At 33.9% G+C, this 21,082-nt stretch overlaps 1 protein-coding gene across 1 annotated transcript; it reads left to right on the forward strand.

Annotated features, from left to right (window-relative positions):
* The first annotated feature begins 9,436 nt into the window (after positions 1-9,436).
* LOC128192823 (uncharacterized) lies at positions 9,437-15,180 on the forward strand. The gene is made up of 14 exons (XM_052865809.1): positions 9,437-9,538; positions 9,879-9,936; positions 10,409-10,510; positions 10,643-10,771; positions 10,948-11,055; positions 11,353-11,430; positions 11,830-11,846; positions 11,979-12,036; positions 12,861-12,962; positions 13,218-13,298; positions 13,605-13,658; positions 14,117-14,218; positions 14,568-14,645; positions 15,050-15,180. Exons 1-14 carry the CDS (start codon positions 9,479-9,481, stop codon positions 15,091-15,093), a joined length of 1,071 nt encoding a protein of 356 aa, XP_052721769.1. The 5' UTR covers positions 9,437-9,478; the 3' UTR covers positions 15,094-15,180.
* Positions 15,181-21,082: the final 5,902 nt, after the last annotated feature.

Below are 21,082 nucleotides of genomic sequence, written 5' to 3' on the forward strand. Positions count from 1 at the left end.
TTTTTAGCATCCTTGATAATGGAGATCAGGCTCTGCATCTGAAGCTACCTCTGCCATTCATTTATATTATAGTTAGATCATATATGCAAGTTTGAAATAGTGCTATTACCTACATATATTAAACATGTGACCTGTTCCAAAAAAACTAAACCTCATCCAGCATCCGAAACCTATGGCTCAGATTCAGCATTCAAGCCTGTCAGGTGCATCAGTATCATAAGACACACCATCCATGTAAGTTTGGTAAAGTTAGGACCAGTAATAACTAAGATATGATCATCAGAGGGCACCTGCTCTAAAAACTTTAACCAGCTCTTAAAACCTTAACCTCATCCAGCATCCGAAACCTATGGCTCAGATTCAGCATTCAAGCCTGTCAGGTGCATCAGTATCATAAGACGCACCATCTATGCAAGTTTGGTGAAGTTGGGACCAGTAGTAACTTAGAAATGGCTATCAAAGGGCACCTGCAACAAAAACTTTAACCTGCTCGAAAAACCTAACTTCATCTAGCATCCGAAACCTTCGGCTCAGATTCAGCATTCAAGCCTGTCAGGTGCAAAAGTATCATAAGACACACCATCCATGCAAGTTTGGTGAAGTAAGGACCAGTAGTAAGTAAGATATAATCATCAGAGGGCACCTGCTCCAAAAACTTTAACCAGCTCTAAAAACCTTAACCTCATCCAGCATCCGAAACCTATGGCTCAGATTCAGCATTCAAGCCTGTCAGGTGCATCAGTATCATAAGACACACCATCTATGCAAGTTTGGTGAAGTTTGGACCAGTAGTAACTTAGAAATGGCTATCAAAGGGCACCTGCAACAAAAACTTTAACCTGCTCCAAACACCTTAACCTCCTCCAGCATCTGAAATTCATGGCCCAGATTCAGCATCCAAGTCTCTCAAGTCCATTAGTAGGTCCAGATGCATCATTCATGCAAGTTTGGTGAAGATAGGACAAGTAATAAGTTAGATACAGGACCTGCAACAAAAACTTTAACCAGGTCCGGACGCCGACGCCGACGCCGACGCCGACGCCGAGGGTATAGCATAAGCTCCCCCCGACTTCGTCTCGGTGAGCTAAAAATGCGTTCTCAAAGCATTATAAGAAATAAAATCAGAAAATTAGAATTTGGCCAAAATCGTGACCATGCCCCTTTAAGTTTAAGTTAAACAAAGACGTCGCTTTGTTCAAACTTTGTCTATATACTTATATGTAACAGTGTGAAACGGGAGGCGCATCCATCTTTTATATGCTTTCGCTGCCCCCTTCCCCCTCGCCAAACATGAATGCTACACGTATCACCGCTGATTTCTATGATTTTTATGTTGTTTTTAAGTGAGGTCAAAATATGATGAGGCCAGTTTTCAATGTGTGTGTGTGGGGGGGGGGGGGGGGGGGGGCGTAGATTTACAGGTCTGGAATGGTTTTCTACTGCAGAAAAAGGACCCTACTTGTCATAGAATACTGACCCTGGGTCAGTTTTCTTCGTAGATATTTGACCCACGGGTCAATATTCTACAGGGGTCACTTTTCGTCGTTACAGTTGCATATTTCTGCCCCTACATGCAAGATAAATTATGTCAACATATTGCAAGAAAATTATGTCTTCAGGCAAGATAATTATTCGACATGCAAGATAATCATGTTGACATGCAAGTTACAATTAAATATCTTTAGTTGATCTGGGCCGCATTTTACAAAAGAACTTACGACATAGTCGTAAATGTTTACAGCCTCGTAAAATGATCTTTAAAGAACAGAATTTACATAAAACCATTTGTTAACAAATATTTTAACTCCCATAATTATATTTTTCTAGCCATAAGAATAAATCATTGATTAGTTAAAGATTAATCAGCAGTCAATAATTTGGTCGTAAGTCATAAGTTCTTTTGTAAAACGCATTTTAATATGGGTAATTGACTTACTAATGCCAGACTCTGACTTCATAGATGCAACATGCAACATGGTGATGACAACATGCGACTTATCTATGTTGACATGCGAGATAATTTTGCAGGCATGCAACAAAATACCAGTGTTTATGTCGACATGCAACTGATTTATGTCAAAATGCGAGTTACTTATGTTAACATGCAAGATATTTATGTTGGCATGCGAGTTAATTATGTCGACATGCGACTCATTCATTTCAACGTGCGACTTATTTATGTCAATATGCTACTTAATTATGTTAACATGCAAGATATTTATTTCATCATGCAAGTTATGTCGCATGTTCTTGTAAATAAATTGTATGAGAACATAATTATCTCGCATGTTGACCATGTTGACATAAATATCTTGCATGTTAACAAAACTAATTAATTTGCATGTTGATATAAATAAGTCGCATGTCAACCTAATTATCTCGCATGATGACCTAAAGCTTAAGCATTTAGTTTTGTAACTTGCATATAGACATACTTATCCTGCATGTAGAGATAATTATTTTGCATGTTGACATAATTTTCTTGCATGTTGACATAATTTATTTCGCATGAAGGGGCAGAAATATTGCACCTCAAATTTTATATCTTTTGGACGAGTTTTCAAACAAGAAAAGATAGTAGAAATGTAGGCTTCCTTGGGGGGAGGACTTATTTAGGCAAAGCCTTATGTCCAATCCTATTGTGTATATATTTGCATAATAAAATATTTGTTAAATCAAAATTAGAAATGAAGGCACATTGTTACACTTTTTACAGAATGAGCATTTACTCAACCTACACGGTTAGTTTCATTTTGTCTAATACTGCAATGGATAAAAAAAAAATGAAATGAGAGATACCGGAGTAGTTCAGGATCATTTACTTCAGGGATTTGCACAGCATAACAGCCATTACTTCAAAACAACTTACAGTTATTTGTACAAATATGTACCTGACAATCTTGAAACGCAAGCATGCGTATACTTAACAAAATTACATAAGAAAATATTATTGTATTACGCTTTAGAACTACTAGCATTGCGAAACTTTCACACAAAAGGTCATCGTTTTAGTATCCTTTAAATAGAAGCTTCAAAGGAATTTTACGTACTCTTCTTTTCAATTAAAACGGAATTATAGTGTATCTCTTTTCAAAACTTTCAGGGATCATATCCGGCTTAGAAATGAACCACGTGACTTTTGATCAATAGAGTGGGCGCTCAAGTGTCACGATATTGAATATAGAGTCCCTGACACTTTTAAGTCTTTGCGCGTGTCAATTCATCTATGGAGCTCGTGATCACATAATGGTCAGCATAAAGTTATATAATTCAACAAAATTGTGTATTGACGATGTTAAGACTCTAGTCAAAAGTTATATACTGCGCATCATAGCAATATTTTAAAATTTGCTTTAAAATTTGTTTAAACATCTAATTAAAATTAATCTTGTATGTACAGACGGGGGAAACGCAATATATATCAATTTTTTTTTTCAAAGCAATAAGGTTTAGAAGAAATTATCAAAAGTTAGTTGGAAGATACCAAAGTTAAAAATCAAGAGTCGACACGTTTATTAAATGTGATAATATTTATATGTATCTCGCACATGTAATCAGATCTGTTCCTTTCCTTTCTTTTTTTTTTAAGAAATTTAGAAAATACTGTCAATGAAAAAAAAAGTTAGTAAATCAGTTTCAACTCTTTTGTCAAAAAAGCTTCTCTTGTTTTGATTCAGTTCTTTGAGACAATGGTATAGATGTACCAGGCAGTGTAAACATGAGGTTCTTGATGGCCTTTTCATCACTTTTGTTTTGGGCATGCAACATTGCTTGTTCGTTTTCTCCTTTGAAACGGAGTCGGAAAAGTGGATTCGGATTGGTAGGCATAGAAATGAACTAATAATAACAACAATTATGTATTGAATATGCTAATAGCTTCACTAAGCTATATGTCCCTTAACACGTGAAGGTTTTTGAATTTTTCATATTGAAATAACATGCAAGTCTGTTTTTCCGGGTTTTCCATGCACCATCAGAGACATAAATAACATTTATGTCTCTGGCACCATGAAACAACCATACGGCTTGCTATGTTGGCTAAAGGACAGACTGATCGAAAAAAATTCATACGATGGATCGAGGTCTTCTTTGCAGAAAATTAGCTGAAAACCCATGGAATCTGTTAACTACAGGACAACATATATGTCGTGGGGTTAATTGTTTTTTGTTTTGTTTTGGGTTTTTTTTGGGGGGGGGGGGGTGTTTTGTTTTTTTGTTGCTTTGTCTCAAGTTTGGTCAGCTCGCCACGACTCGTGATTTTGCAATCGTTTGAAAATTGTCAATATTTGCTGATTTACTTTGATTACACAAGTTGACCAAAGGATAAGCCGAATGCATATTTTTCCAAGGACTGATACTTTATATAACGGGTTTTCTAATTTGGGCAGAGAATACACCGATGGAACATTGGAGAAAATGTTTTTTTAAATAAAAGCAGAACAAGTGACAAGACTACGCAGGAAAGCTTTCATCAGTACCATTATGCTCTCTCAGTGGAAATGTGATATAAATGTGATAAAAAGCCAGACCCCCTTTAAAGGAATAGAGGCTTAAAAATGAAAACTATAGTTATAAACTTTTGAATTAATTTTCGTGTTTAAAAACTTATAGAGAAAATGTAATCCTTTCTACGTTTTAAATTGTAAACTAAAGAAATATTAAACGCAATAAACGTTGAAGGTCTGCTGCATGAAGCACACACATCTGACGAACCCCAAACAGGGAAGGGGTTAAAAACAAGTTACCGTCCCATTTCTTGCTCCTTTGACCAATAAAGTAGTTTACCTTGATTTACTCCAACGGTTGCATTGAATATTTTTTTTTACAAAGAAACGTTTCAACCATCGGACTAAGTACAAAGGATAACCCAAAAGTAATGTCACACTTTACTTCACTCTAATCATGGGCGCTGTGAGAGAGAGAGAGAGAGAGAGAGAGAGAGAGAGAGAGAGAGAGAGAGAGAGAGAGAGAGAGAGAGGGAGGGGCACGATTCCAATGTTTTATTAAACGTTGTGCCTCGGTAATAAATAAAGCTGATATTCAGAAGACATAGGCTATGAAAGAAAGTTATGTCATCCATAATACAAGTTAAAGGCTACGTTCAAGACTTCATGTAGAGCCCTCGATTTTGCTAAGTCAAAAATCCAATTTACTTCTCTATCAAACACGGTTTTGATTATAATTATGAAATAAAGTGAAAATTAATAAAAATATATTCTAAAAAATGTGTATCGTAGCCATTTTTTGTAAAGGAATGAAATAAAGAACTAAAAAAAAAATGCCAAGAACCCAGAAATAATGCGTCGCCTGCGTACGGAACGCCAAAAATCCAGAAATAACGTCAAGAATTCGGAAATAACGCGTCGCCTGCGTGAGGCGACTATATCACCATCTCTAGATTCTACATGTATGTTATCTTACGGTAGTTCTATCCTCGGCACTAAATGAATCAATTCACTTAAAGCTTGGTTTGAAATGATGGATTTAAGTTCGAACAATTAATAAACAAAAAAGTATATATGTTTACATGGTTTTTTTTGCTATCACCTCTCAGCAATATGCGCCCACTTGCGCAATTTACAAGAATTAACAATTATGATGCTTGCAATACGTCATTATTTTCTAAATTAATGAATTAATTGGATATTCAGATACAGTATTCACATATGATTTAACCAGATTATATGAATAAAGTTGCATAAATGATTGAGAAAAGTGCGATTTGTGGACCTATGTGACACTACTGCGAGATCAACCCTCGTAACATATAAATGGGTTGGGATTGTTTGAGGGTGCAGAGTTTTGAAATGCATGTCATTTTGATTCCATACCGTGAACACTTGTAATTTGCATTCGTTTGCAATGTCTAAATTAAAAGATCGTACTTTATATGAGAATGACTTAACAAAAAGTTTCGGTAAATGGTTTGTGGGTGAGAGCATACCACAAAAGTTATGGAAAAAGCATCCGTCAAAGTCAAAGAAACAAATAGTTTTACAGTGGACAAAAGCTTTTAAACTAAAAAGAAATTCATACATGATCATGTATATCACTTTTATTTTGAAAAAAAAAAACACTTTTGTTCAAACCGACCCTTGTTCAACATCAAATTAATTTTAAAAAGTTTAAATTGATAAAGTCAGAGATTTCGTAACCTAATAAAATTCAAGGTCAAAGATCGACTAAGGGTATAATAGATAAAAAAGTTTATTTAACTGAATAAACAGTCACTGGTACTTTACTTCAATTCTGTCCATTTTATCGTATTGAAAAAGTATAATGATTAAGATTTTAGACATTAAAATAAAACTTGAGACTATTAATAGAATATGTTTAGCAAAACTCTGTGTGGAAAATATCATCTGCAAAATTAATTGTCCATGTTAACAAAATGCACATGTTCATGTGTAGCCAAATTGTACATTTTGTTGTCCTCTTAAAAATCGGGAAGAGAAAACAACACCTGTAAAAATAATTGCCCCTTAACTAAATGCTCAAGTATATATTTGAGTGTGGCTAAAATGTACATGTTTGGGGTTTTTTTTTTTCAAATCAAATACAGTTCTCATAGTTTGACTCGAAACTGTTATTCTACAAAAATAATGTTTTAGAAATTTATATGAAAATAAGTTCTTAATTTGAAATTATAACTAAATAGTCCAAGGTTTCAATTGGAATAACCTGGCCTCAAGTACCTTTATGATTTACTACGTTTAAAAACATCAGGTAGGTTTAAGCCTATGAGTTTACATACTTACTAATATACATGCAACACCGTGATGTTCTAAGATCAATTAACGCGTCAAGTTGAATTTTCTTTAAGATTTAATTGACAACTTGGACGAAGGAAAAAATCCACTTTTGATCACTTAATACATGTACTAGCAGTTGAAATCTAAATTTCGTTGCAAAGGTCATTTAAAGTTTTTTCTTCTAGTATGTGTACATTCATATAAATTTTATAAATGCGTACATGACTTTTTTTCTCCTTAAAAAATGAATACCCGATTCAAGCTCATATTCGTCTTCTTTCAACTACAACGTGCAACCTTTGACTTCCTTTTTTTTTTTAAGGCTAGGATGACCTGATTTGAAATTTTGGACGTTGCTTTGCTTCATTTAAATTCTTTATATAACATAACCTACATGTTACGTAAAGTTGTCCTCCATTATCTTCAACGCGAAAAGTAAAAACTGTTGGTATGAACAAATATACTGAAAGATCACCTGACCAGTATTGTCAATATTCAAATTTCAAAATGTCTTCCCGAAAGAACTCCAAGCGGATTGTTTGAAATACAAGGCATTATAATATCTATAAATGTTCTGTATATGCATTATATGTTTGATAAGCACTTGGTTCCATGGCATGTAAGACTCTTTGAATTATCCATATTTTGGTCGCTTTATTTGCAAAACACGTTACTTTCTTTAGATAAATTGTATCAATATTTGGTTTATGTAAACCAAGACAAAATTTACATTACTAGTATGAGCTTGTAATTCGTGGGAATGTCAAATGAAGATTTTATGTTAGGTCAAAAAATAAAACCCCACAGTCCTTTGACAACGACCTTAATTTCCGTTGCAAATGTTAACTTCATTTAAGTATATATTAATTCGTCACGATGTTTATACGTACGTATTTTAAATTTGTTTATCTGTGGAATATTGATTTTTTTTCAGTTCAAAAATAATAATGTATCGAATAAAAAATAGTGGATCAAGTAATGAAATACATTGACGTATTTTAAAAAAAAATTACAAAAAATTATCATTTCAAATTGTCAATCTTAAATGTATATTGTTCAGGGTCGGTGAAAATACATTTTTGTCCATTTGGCATTTTTGTATTTACACTAAGTTATTTGAATTTACACTACGGCTGTCGTGCGCAGCTTGACAGTGTACAGTTTCTAGTATATTTTTCATTAAACTAAGCATCTAGCAAAAAGATAGTATTTCTGCAATTTGCAAAGATATGTTTTTTGTTCGAAATTTTTATGTCAATATGATATCAGCGGTTGGTACTTCAAACAATTAACCGATCACAGCAAGTTTACATGCAAGTTAGAACCATTTTAACAAGTCCTTGGACTTTCAGTAGGATGTAACTATCTATTTCTTGCGTCAAAACAAGTTAAAATGACGCTGATTTCAAGCGAAATATACACCGATTGCGTAGCCTTAGCTCAAAAGCCAGACAAATCTTGTTGATTTCAAAGAGCCACGACTGAGTGGCATACAATAAAATAGACAGGCCTACGCCACAATGCTTTTTTTATCACAACTACTCAAAGTCCAAGCTCCTGTTAAAATGGTTCTATATAATACACATGAAGGCATTCGTATTTAGCCGATCCATTTACTGGTCCGTAAACACAACGATGTACACCCTCGTGTAAAATACATTACAAACAATTTACAATAACATTATCAAGTCTATTCATTAAAAGTTTTGGGATGAGGAAGAGGGTGTTTCAAGTCACATTTCACTATAAAATAAAGCAAGATGTAAGAGTTTTTGGAGTCTGAAACAAATGTATTTCATTAGAGTCCCTTATTATCACACAAATGCATGTCCGTGGGTAAAATATGGCAAATTGCAGTATTTTGCTCAAAACTAAAAGTAATATAGAAGAGATATATTAAATGTCTACGGCGGTAGAGGTTAATTCAAACAGGGACAAACTTTATTTGAATAATGTCGACAGGTTGGAGTATGCTTTGATAACCTTTTTTTTTAAAGATCTCTCTCTCTCTCTCTCTCTCTCTCTCTCTCTCTCTCATTCCGCAATGCCATAATAATCGCTATCAAATACACCACGAAAAGTAAAAAGCTTATCTGTTGCATACCAAGGAGTATCTTTTCACACAAGAAATAGACTGGGGCTATCATTAAAATTTAGTTAACAATATCATCATAATCTTATAGAGATTAGTCTAAAACTTTGCATAAATGCCAGCTAATGTATTGTGATTTGAGCCTAGTACCAGTTTACGTAAAATTGAAAAAAATCAGATGAAATGTGTGTTGTTGAGATCAGATCATGGGGAGATAATTTGAATATATAGATAATCCCCTAGTCATGTAGCAAAACACAGGTACTGTTTGAAACATGCGAGTCAGTGCGTCATCGTTAGGCTTCACCTCCCCCCAGTTTAAGAACCTCGGAACCCCAAATATAATGTACTTGTAAGCGGTTTAGGACTGACCAAGGAGGCATTGTGTTTATCCGGAGATGTTTGCTTTGTTAAGTGTCCACTAATAGAGCGACAAAAGGGTGTTTACGGGAGAGATTCTCGATATATTTTTAATTCTTAGAATAAACTTTAACAATTTTGAAACCCGTTTTTAAAAGCTGCTTTGAATCCGTTACGAATCAGGCCACGGTTTCGAAATGCGACGACGGTGACCACAGAGGGTATATAAGGTCCCCTCCCCCGCCTTGTAGCCACCATAGACCCGACAGTCAACATGAGAGCCTTTATTGCAGTTGTGTGCCTTATCGCAGCCGTGTCTGCCCGTTCCCTCCAGGTTTTTATTCAATTTTTTAAAATAATTTTATTTTTAAATTTATTCTTTTGTTAAATTCTTACCATTTCTTTATTATTTATTTACGTATCTTTTTTTGAAAGATTTATATATGATTTAAATAATTATATCAACTCTTATATGTTTTTTCGTCTTATCTTAAAGCTCAAACATAAATTTTTTCTCGAAGTAAGCTGTTTTTTTAACGACAGCTCAGTCATTTTTGAGATTTGTTTAAAAAAAAAAAAAGAGTCAAAGGGTTAATTTTTGCATATTTACCATTACCGTATACCTTTATATATTTTTTTTAAAATTTCCAACCAATATATTTTCTTTTTTTTAGAAAAGGAGCGATGATGATGGAGGTCACTGGGAAGCAACATGGTTGGCATCTGAAGATGGTAAGTTTTTTTTTGGAAAGGGGGGGGTGGTGTTAAGATTTCGCCGAGAATACGATTACTGTAACTGTGATAACATTTTTTTAATAATCGTTTTATTTAAATATGTAGTATCATTTTTTTGAACCGTTAACATGGCTGGTTGTTTCCTGAACTGTGTAATTTAAATTTGATGTGTGCATTGACAAATCATGTTTTCATTGTTACATATATAAGGTAACGAACATGACATTATAACATACTTTTATGCACGTACATGTAGAGTTTATAAAGAACTTCTTCTTCGTTTTGCAATACTATTGGTGACGTCAACGAGTACCTAGGAAGTGTCGTTTGATTCCCAAAACCTTTTTACGTATTTACACGTTCACTAACATATACATGTGGTATTAAAATACTAAAAGTCAAATATATGAATAGAATATTGGTTAAAGTATTACACATAAAGATTTTTGTTTTTTTCTATTTCTAATAGATGTCTTAAAAAGTACTGCAGAGGAGGTAAAGGCCATTAAGGGCAAGCTTTTGAGAGATGTCGACGGTTTGGATAATGCTTTGAAAAACCTTATGAGCGGAGGTACGATATATTTACTCTCTCTCTCTCTCTCTCTCTCTCTCTCTTTCTCTCTCCTCTTCTAGATTAATTAAGGATTGATTAATCTGTATTTTTGGAGAGAAAAAATGTACCTTCGGTATACATTTAACCTAGCAAGCACCAAGGAAGACGAGGAGATGGCTGCCGGTGCCTTTGAGGGCGCTGTTATGCTGACCATGATGGACGCCAAGGAAAACAGCATCCCACCAATGGACCTCCCCATCCCAAGACAATGCTCCAAAGGTAAACATCTACTCGCATGGATTTCAAAACGAAGGACAAAAAGCCCATTTATTTTGAGAAATCAAAGTTCTTTTTATATGTACTTTAATTGAAGCAAGCCTTAAATAATTTCTTCCTATTTGATGGACTTTGTACATATGTAGATGGGTTTATTTTGAAAAATTATTTTCAAACAGATGCCATCGCTGCTATTGGTTCATGCCCTGAACAATTCATGCGCATCGGAGAATGCATGCGAGGAGCATGCAAAGCTGTCAAGGAGGCCCTCGGCTCAGATAAAGATCGTAAGTCAATTTATCTACGATAAACGTACATATTTCAGAGTATTGTTTTCGCACGAATTTTTAATATAAAGTACGCCATTTTCTCATTTTGCGTTAGATGTTTTTTCTTAAAGATACAAATTTGAATGTTCACGAGTGAATTTTTTTCGTGAATAAATATTTTCTTCTTGTTCATGTATTAAATGTAAATTGCCATTACGATGAAAAATTGTACTTTTAGATGTATTTTAGCTTGACAGTATGATCGTACAATACGAAGCACCTGTTTTGCTAACATCGTTGCTATCTTTCTTTCAGTCGTCCAGCAGGTTGCATTCACCAAGGGAGTCGTCGCTCTGATTGCCAAGGGAGCCCGTGGTGTTGGTGAACTGGCAAGTAAGTCTTTCCTATCATCTCTTTCTCACATTGCTTTTTGATCAACCTATATATATATATATATATATATATATATATATATATATATATATATATATATATATATATATATAGGTTTTTTGCAATTCTGCAGTCAGAATTCGGAATTAATAAACAAATAACTTTGAAATTGATACAGCAATTAAGGACATAAAAGAGAATTTAAATATGTTTATTATTAAATCAAAGTTATACATGTACATGTAAATAGCTTAAAATACGCTTCTTTTAAAAGATATTTATTCCACAATAGGGTCGATTCAAAAGCTTTTGGATCATCGATCATTTTCAAAAACTATGGACTAGCACATCTAAATTTTTATTGTTTTTTTTTTTAAATTGAATTATTATTTCTTTCAGAGGCCTGTGGATATGCCGTAAGTACTTATTAATTTTTTTCCCATTGAAAACCTACTCGTATATATGAGTACAGCGAATCAGAATTCGAGTATAACATTCAGAATACATATATATGTATTTACACAAGTGAATTACCTTGCTATTTGTAGGAGAAAAAGAAGAGAGATTTCGAGGACTGGGCTGCCGCTGGTTTGATCAGCGAAGATGGTAAGTTATGAATACTTTCTTCTCCACCTAAAGCTCATTAGTACAGATCTTCTTTGCTACATATTTTTTACCTTTTTGCTGCAAATTCCTTTTGCCAAAGACCCTCTTTCATTCATGCCATCTTTTCTACAGATCATCTTTGTTCCGGGTCCTCTTTACTGCAATTCCTTTTTGTTCCTTGTCCTCTTTTCTACGAATCCTCTTTGTTTCATGTCCTTTTTTCTACAGATCCTCTTTGTTTAATGTCCTCTTTTCTACAGATCAACCTTGTTTGATGTCCTTTTTTCTAAAGATCATCTTTTCTAAAGATCATCTTGGCTTTTGGTTTTCTTAACTACAGTTTTTGTTTAAGTCTTCTCGATACAGGTCCCCTTTGCTAAATGTATAGTAAAGGGATATATGTCCCAATTTTTTTTTTTCATTTTCATAATCTCTCCGATGATAAACAGTGGATCCAAGAGTTCAATGTTATATCTAAGATCTAACAGTGGACTAATTTCCTGTTCTTCTGATTCTTCTACAAGCAGTAGTTTGTGTCTCTCCTTAAATATAAGCCCATTTTCTGTGTAGATTATATATGTGTAAAATTGACTTTTAAACGTTTGAGCTTGGCATACTCTCATACTTTTTTAAAGAGATATCCTAAATGTGTTTCTTCATTTCCTTGATAAAATATCCATTTTGTAATAAGTCTGTTTTTCTTCCTTCCTTGAAACAAGACATGCATTTATTGATAGTTGACAACTTCTAGAATGCAATATGTGAGGCCCCTATCTTGAATAATTAAGTTTACTCAACAGTGTTTGTCTCATTTATATTCACAGAGCTGAAGAACGTCGATAAGGCTGAGGTTGAGAGAGTTGCCGGAAACCTGAAGAAAGACATGGATGCTATTGACGCCGACCTTGACAATCTGCTGTCAGAAGGTACTCATATCATTACATGGCAATACATGTATAGCTGTTAACCCCCTCACACCCCCCCCCCCCCTGTTCTTAAACAAGAATACCGAGCTTTTCGGACCTTTCTGACCGCTTTTTGAAAGTCCCGAGAAGTTGAAATTCAGTGAACAATTTTAATGAGATTCAAGATTTTTAAAATCTAAGTAATCTATGGTTAAGTATCCGGATTGTTTTTGTTTTTTAAAAAGTATCTGAATTATCTTTGGGTATTTTTTACAGGCATTGATGGCCCAGCCGCTGAAGCAGTTGAGAAGCACCTCGAAGCCTCAGTGGAACTTGCTGAACTCCACGAGGAAAAGGGTAAGTGCTTGCATTTGTATTGTACTCAATAGGAAAAGTTGATTAGTTTCCGAAACTATTCTTATCATAACTTGTATTTTCACCTTTCTCAGGTTGAGAGCACCCTTGTCCTCTTTTCAACTTGATATGAAAGTCAGAAGTGATATTTTGCATTAACAGTCTTTGAAAATTGTTATTTTTAGTTTCTACTAAAATAATTTTTATTTTATAGTGACATATGTAGGTCTTTTAGTGTTTAATATCAGTTTCAGACGTTTTCATACCCTAATTTTACAAATGCATAACTAATTTTTTAAATTCCTTCAGGAACTGATGCTATCAAGCCAGCCCGTGTTGAGGTCCCAAAAGGATGCAGAAAGGGTAGGGCTTCATATTTACGTTCTTAAAGTGTGTACTTAAAATTTCAGAAGTAAAGCATTATGCTAAATGAAGTGCAGAAAACTCGTAAATACTTTTGAAAAGAAGGAAAGTATTAATGTTTCATCTAAAAACAGTTCCTTAATTTGTTATTATACACATAATACCATATAATTATGTTGTAAACCAAATATGATAACTTTTTGCGGATGCCCTATGAAAACTACTTCGCAAATTGAATAAGTCTGTAAAAAAAAAAAAGAGTCAATCTTAGCCAAATAAGGCCAAAATGTGTTTAGCAAATCCGTACATTACCAATATTGACCGGTCGATACAAATCTATTATCGTCAATAATTATTCACTTTTAGTCTATATAGGGTTACAAAGTAAGACTTTACTACCAATCATAGCAATGTTATCTATTATACATGTACCATTTATACTTATTTCATTCGAACAGAGGACTTCGGCGCTGACTGCGAAGAGAACTTCAAGAGAGTTGTTGGATGTCTGAAGAAAGCCGTCAAGGGAATGAAGGAAACCTTCGACAGTGATGCCCCAGGTAATTTTCCTTGTCTGTCATTTCAATGGTCGAAACTTCATTGTATTTTATAACATTTGAATTGGTTTCAGTACATGTGCTTGTATCGCTCTGTTTAACTCCAAAGTTATCAATTATGGTCACTCTTTTTTTTCCTAAAGTAGTACATGTACAGATATTCATGTACGAAAAAATTCATATGTTATACGATCATATATATTAACGATTAACGTTAATGTATTTTTCATAAAGTAAAAAATAGCAGTACAATATAGTTCTTCAATGACTACACCAAGTACTTATCTATCCAGACATACTATACCTGAATACCGTCTTCATAATATAGTATTACAAACCCGTTCTCTTGTAGTTGTCGGAAAGATTGCCAAGGTTAAGGGAATCGTCAAACTTGTCTCTCAGGCTGCTGGACCCATTAAGGAGTTGCGTGGTGCGTACAAAAAATATCGCAAAGCGGATTTAATTAGCTGCGTGCTTTTACTTTGGCTTATTTTAGCGCTTTGATAATATAAAACTTATTAATAGGGGTTACTGTAAAATTATATTTTGATAGCATTTCAAATCAATGAAGTTCATCATAAATGTTTTGAATTCAAATAAAGTCATATTATATTTAAATAATGGAAATCATTTTTATGGTGAGGTTGGAAAATTGTTGGTTTAAGCTCTGTAAACTAAACTGAATATTCATGAAGTATAAAAATGTATTGTTAAAAGCGTTTCTCTTTTATAGTTTCAAAACTTTTATATTTTAAAAAATATTTAAAAAAACAATGAAGATATGATAGATATAACTTACCAGTCACCTTACCATAGACATTTTTACTTTTACAGATGCCTGCACCTCCAAGAGATCTCTCGCCAAGTTCTTCAACTAATTCGCCGACCATGACTCATCAATTATGATTTCTCTCCACAACGAGAATTGAAACTTATGTGTATTTTTTAATAAATGTTTTGCATTCCATTTAATTCTTTTTGGTCTTATATTTGAAAACGTAGTTGCACGTTTCGTTTTCTTGCAACTTCGTAAGGTACAAATAAGTGTCAATGAACTCAATAAACTTGCTTAGTCTAACTGTCTGTCTAATACCCGGTACTTATGATTGACAATGAAGCAAATCACTTAACAAACATTAGGGAACAAGTATTCCGGAAGTTTTGCGTAAGCACTACATGTCCCATAACGACACACCGATTTGAAAACAACTGTCGTTTTGTGTGCAAAATAGGTCTCGAGAAAAATTGTTAATTTTTCTTTAAAAATATATTCGATTAATGCTTACTATCTATTTAAGATGTTGAACAAAAGCCAGGTACACTTTAAACAATTTCGCTGAAAATTCAAGATCAGCAGATACACCATTATATTAAATATTTAGGAAATTGATGTATATGTAATACGTGGAAGAGAACAAAATTTTCGTACATAATTATTATTATTATTATTTTTTAATTACCTTTACCAAATATTCATATTCATACGCTAGCTGTCTCCTCAGTCTTTTTCGTGAAAATATACATTATTCTTTGATTGACAATGTGCTTATATATTACAATAATTATATTACTACTATAATTATTCTTCGATTTTTATTACACAGCCCACTGTAATTTTTTATTGTTAATGGGTGTGTGTTTTTCTTTCCTTTATTTAATGACGGAATGATTATGCAACACCCGCACCACTGATGAAGACTCTGTCAAGCACAGGGTGATGCAAGACTGGTGGCAGTATTTGTTACGAACTTGTTAAACCAAACACGCCAGTTTCTTAACAAGTGCAGTGATTTTAACTTTGAGACCGGCTAAGCACGGTGATAATTCAGGTAATCTAAAAGTGGAATACCTTGCATGGATATGGGGCAACACATATCTTTTTTTGTTCAAAGGACGAACCTGATAAAAAACAGTGGTTTAAATATTAATCCTTTATTTTCAATAAAACTCCGACTTGCTGTGTTTTATTTATTTTTTTTTTAAATAAATTCACGGAACCAGAATGAAAGAAAAATCCGATTGCCTTCTCATAATACAGGCTACTATTTTTATCGCATGTTCCTTAGCAAATTGATATTTCATTTACATCAAATAAAAACGATTGAAATCAATATCAGGAAAATTGTCAAAATTCAAAAAGTAGTCGTCAGTTTGCATAAAAAATTTTGCAACCAGAAAAAAACTAGAGGTACTGTGAGCAACCTCACAAATGATACCCCCTTTAAAATCAAATAGTAGTCGTCAGTTTGCATTAAAAAAATGTGCAACCCGAAAAAAACTAGAGGTACTGTGAGCAACCTCACAAATGATACCCCCTTTAAAAAATATAATCACTGAAGTAATTTTACTACTAGAAATTAATGGATTGACCATTTTTATTATAATGAGTTCGAACTTGCAAAAACTTACCAAAGCTCTCTATTAGGGCATGGTTTACATATTTTTATTGTTAATAAATTTATAAGATTTACAGGTAACAAGCAATCTTTCTAATAAATTTCAGCTTTTAATCATATTTCATTATAAGATATGGCATAGACAGAAATTATGCAGGTTTTTAAACAATAACCTTAAACTTGCACGACTAAACCTTGGTCAAGGTTATGACACACCCTCAGATCATAAGGAATCTTTATGTAAAGTAGGAATGTCCGATGTTTCTGCAAAGGAAAGGTACAGACGTGACACAATCATGATTTTTTTTCTTTCTAATGACCTTACACTTGCTCAAATGACGTTCAAAATCATGATACAACTTTAAGTCATAAGTAATCTTTCTGTAAAATTAGAACTTTCAATGATTCTCCATAACAAAGATTTATAATAGACCGGACGCAAACTTAGCACTTTTCCTTTTAGTGACCTTGGCCTTGCCCAAATGGCCATGGGTCAAAATCATTACACACCATCAGGTCACAAGCAATATTTATGTAAAGTAAGAAGTTCCAATGTTCTCCATAAGAAAGATATGGACCGAGGACGATTGCACAGACAGACGGACAAAGTGATTCCTATTTAACCCCCAAACTTTCTTTGCGGTGATTCCAGTCTTGAATAAATAATCGACCACAGACCACTCTTATCCTTCAAGTAATCCACCCATTAGATAAAATATTAACATTAAACGTTTTCTGCTGAATTACTTTGCGCATGAATACTTCGCAGCAATGTTAAGGCGTCCCGATGCTAAAATACGACTGGAAAACGATATTTTTTGAATCATCGCAAAAATACTTTGACCGGAAGTATTTCTGAAAATCTATGTAACATTTATTGACAACGATGTTAAACATCATACTAGTATTTGATGCATTTTTGTGACGTCAAATGTACTTTGTAATTACGTGACAGGCGAATCCTAATGTTGCAAATGATCTATTTAAATCGCATCGGCGCAGGTGATTAATGATATTAATTGATAAATATTTTTAAGAAAAATCCTTTGTTATGTCATATACTTTTTTTGACAGGTGACATCCTATTATATAATAGTATTGTTATTCATTACCTTTTGAAATCTTATTTCATTCGAAAACAGGAATTTGGCACTGATGAGAACTTCAAGAGAGTTGTTATGTGTCTAAGAGCAGCCGACAATGAAATGAACACCTTCTACAAAGATGCCCCATGTAATCCACTTCATCAATCATTTCAATGGATCTCATTGCATTGACTCCAGCGCTTATATATTGCCCTCACTCATTCCAATTTTATCAATAATTCTTCCCCTTTTCATAAAAATGTAAGTATATATAGATTCACACTGCATACCAGCATCAAAGAAAATTTATATAGTCAATTGCGAGTTAATGTATTTTATGAAGAAAAAAAGACAGACATTATAATCCTTCACTGAAGATCGCCCTTTTTTATTCCTTGCCTCACACTAAGTGTTTCGCTTATATATACATGCATACTGTAGATTCCTAAATAAACGCCAGGGGCCCGTTTCACTAAAAGGCGTAAGATACGACGAAACTTAAGTTAGGCCTTAGGGCGTACGCCAAAATTTAGTCCGGCGTAAACTGCGTTTCACTAAGAGGCGTACGCCTGGCCGTAAACACTAGTATCGGACTAAGTTAAGGCCAGACTTACGTCCTTGACAACGAGCTTATGCACTTGCACAGACAGATGATAAACAGTAGAAAGGAAGATAGATAGATAAATATATAGATAAATAGATATTCTTTAGATAGATAAAAAGATAGAAACTTGTCAATTGTGTTTGCATATGAGAGAGAGAGAGAGAGAGAGAGAGAGAGAGAGAGAGAGAGAGAGAGAGAGAGAGAGAGAGAGACGTAAAGTATTCAGGCATATTAATCCTGTTTAGTGACAAAATCACACAGCAAAACTTGCTAAAATGTTTTATTTGAAAGATATATTTGATGAAGCATGTAGGATATGTTCATTCAAAATTATTAACTCAACAGAACTATTTTGTTATCGATATCTACGGGGATTTGACCATGTTTCGAACACCCTTTGAATTTCTATTTTGATCATGCGTCAAATATGGACCGAGTATAAATATTTTTTAATTAAATTTTTCTGGTTTCCTCTTGCTATATCATTTAAAGAAAATCAGTGATTTTTTTTTAAAAATAGAAAATATAGCGAATCAATGCAGTAATGAGCTTTTTAACCATGAATTGGACAATATTGAGCAAGCATCGAACAACCATACAACAGATACTAAAAAGAGCTAAATTTTAATATTTCATGCAAAAAAAAAAACAACAAAAAACATATTAAGATTGCGTCAATGTAAAATGTGGAGCAAAAATGACCTAGGAAATAATTGATGAATTCCAAGTCTAATTTTTTTCCACAATTTGTTTCCGAAGTTAGTTTTTACATTTTGACAATACTGAAAATACTTTGGTGATTAACCTTAGTTAGACTACCTAAGCTAACACCTTTTACTCACTAAAAATGAAATAAAAAAGAGGAAAATATAAAAGTCAATAATTCACTTAGGGAGTTTTAAATTTCAAAATATCCCTCTCACACATACATGTATTTTACGTGGAAGTGTGTGTGTGTGGGGGGGGGGGGGGGGGGGGGTTAAATGCTTGAAATGCTAGTCATTTCTTATACAAATATACCTTTGTAATACATGTGCATCATGTATGTATATTTTCTGCATTATTCATTGCTCAATTTACTTAAAAATATGAAACGTAAATCAAATTTTTGAATAAAAATAATCAAATGAAAACTATTTATCAATTGTCTAAATATGTCATTTTAACATGTAAACGGCAAGTGCAAATATAAAGAATGTGCATAAAATATGTAAGAAAGTTTCAAATCGAGAATTGATACCACCTATCAAAACTCTCTATTTTCTTAATTTCATATGAAATTAATAAAATTTACATGACAAATTGTTCAATTTAAGTTACGGTCAGCAGCGATATTCTCAGCAACAGAATTAGCAGTTAATTCCTGTTTACGCCATAAGTTACGACTACCCTTGGCTAGGCGTAGATTTTTGTCTTAACTTAAGGCGGGCGCAAAGTTACGCCTTTTAGTGAAACGGACCTTAGTCCAAATATTTGACTTAAGTCCGGACTTACGACAGGCGTAAGGTTACGCCGGGCGTACGCCTTTTAGTGAAACGGGCCCCAGGAATTAATCGATCCGCGTAAAATCGCGAGGAGCAGCCTTCGCGAATTTTAAAATCTCGCAATTATTTTTGAGAGTTGAGAACTTTGAGAACTAAGGATAAAAGTTCCGCGTTCGCGATTTTACAGCAAACTACATTGAAGCGTTTAATAGGCACTTGCTCCAGAAAAGTTTCTACGTAATGTTTTGACTGACCTTTGTCCAATCAGATCGTAGCTTGGCGGAGTCAAGACATTGCCGCTCGTGACTTGAATGAGAGAGAGAGAGAAGAGAAAGAGAGAGAGAGCGAGAAAGTGAATTGAGTAAATTATAAGTGGTGCCGATGAAGGAATAATCATTAGTTATAAACTTGCAAACAAATTAATTAAGGTCTGTATATAAAAGTTACATGTATATCCTATATTAGTATAACTTTAAAGCGTTTTAAAGAACGATTGTGAAAATTTCTTTGGCCGCGCGCCGTCGACAACATGTAAATGGATAAGAGTGCCGTAGCTAACCAACTAAATTTCCTAGCATGGAGTCCGAGAATAGGGACATTGAATATTTTGAAATGCGAACGAATGATCACTAATGAACATGATGAATTTAGATGTAGTGTAAAGGAAAGACAACGCAGGCGGACGCTTAGTGGAAAAGTAAAACAATGGCGGACAAATTTGTACTAAGGTAAAGAATGTTTCACACTGAGTAACCATGAAGAATGATTTTATACAAAGATATACTAGACCGTGATTTGTCACTTTATAGGATAACTATTGTTGATAGATAGTTCGCTCATCTGCGTCATCTATAACAAGTTTACTCCATTCACCAGTTAACTCTCTCTCTCTCCTCTCTCTCTCTCTCAAATCAAGTCACGAGCGGTAATGTCTCAACTCCGCCTTCTACGATCTGATTGGACAAAGGTCAGTCAAAACATTACGTAGAAACTTTTCTGGAGTTAACCCCTATTAAACGCTTCAATGTAGTTTGCTGTATATTCTCGCGATTTGATACAAAACAACGAGGTCACGGAATTAAGTACTCGCGTAATATAAGGAATTTAAAGTAATAGTCCTGGAAATGTATGGGATTCTTACCCAACCTCGTCTTAATTCTAGGAATAAGGATTACTTGAGCATTGTGAGGTGATCAATGAATGCAGTGATGATGATTAAATCCAGAGGGGCCCGAATGGCTTTATGATTTATTTGATCACGCTCGACCCGTCCTTGATCACCACGAAATATTCAAAGA

Source organism: Crassostrea angulata, chromosome 7 (assembly GCF_025612915.1).
Source record: "Crassostrea angulata isolate pt1a10 chromosome 7, ASM2561291v2, whole genome shotgun sequence".
Lineage (NCBI taxonomy): Eukaryota > Metazoa > Mollusca > Bivalvia > Ostreida > Ostreidae > Magallana > Magallana angulata.

Bases quoted from the DNA above. Each gene is read 5' to 3' on its own strand.
- LOC128192823 (XM_052865809.1), top strand. From the start codon at position 9,479: ATGAGAGCCTTTATTGCAGTTGTGTGCCTTATCGCAGCCGTGTCTGCC. The intron at 9,539-9,878 runs GTTTTTATTCAA...TCTTTTTTTTAG, and splicing joins TGTCTGCCCGTTCCCTCCAG to AAAAGGAGCGATGATGATGG. The intron at 14,646-15,049 runs GTGCGTACAAAA...TTACTTTTACAG, and splicing joins ACCCATTAAGGAGTTGCGTG to ATGCCTGCACCTCCAAGAGA.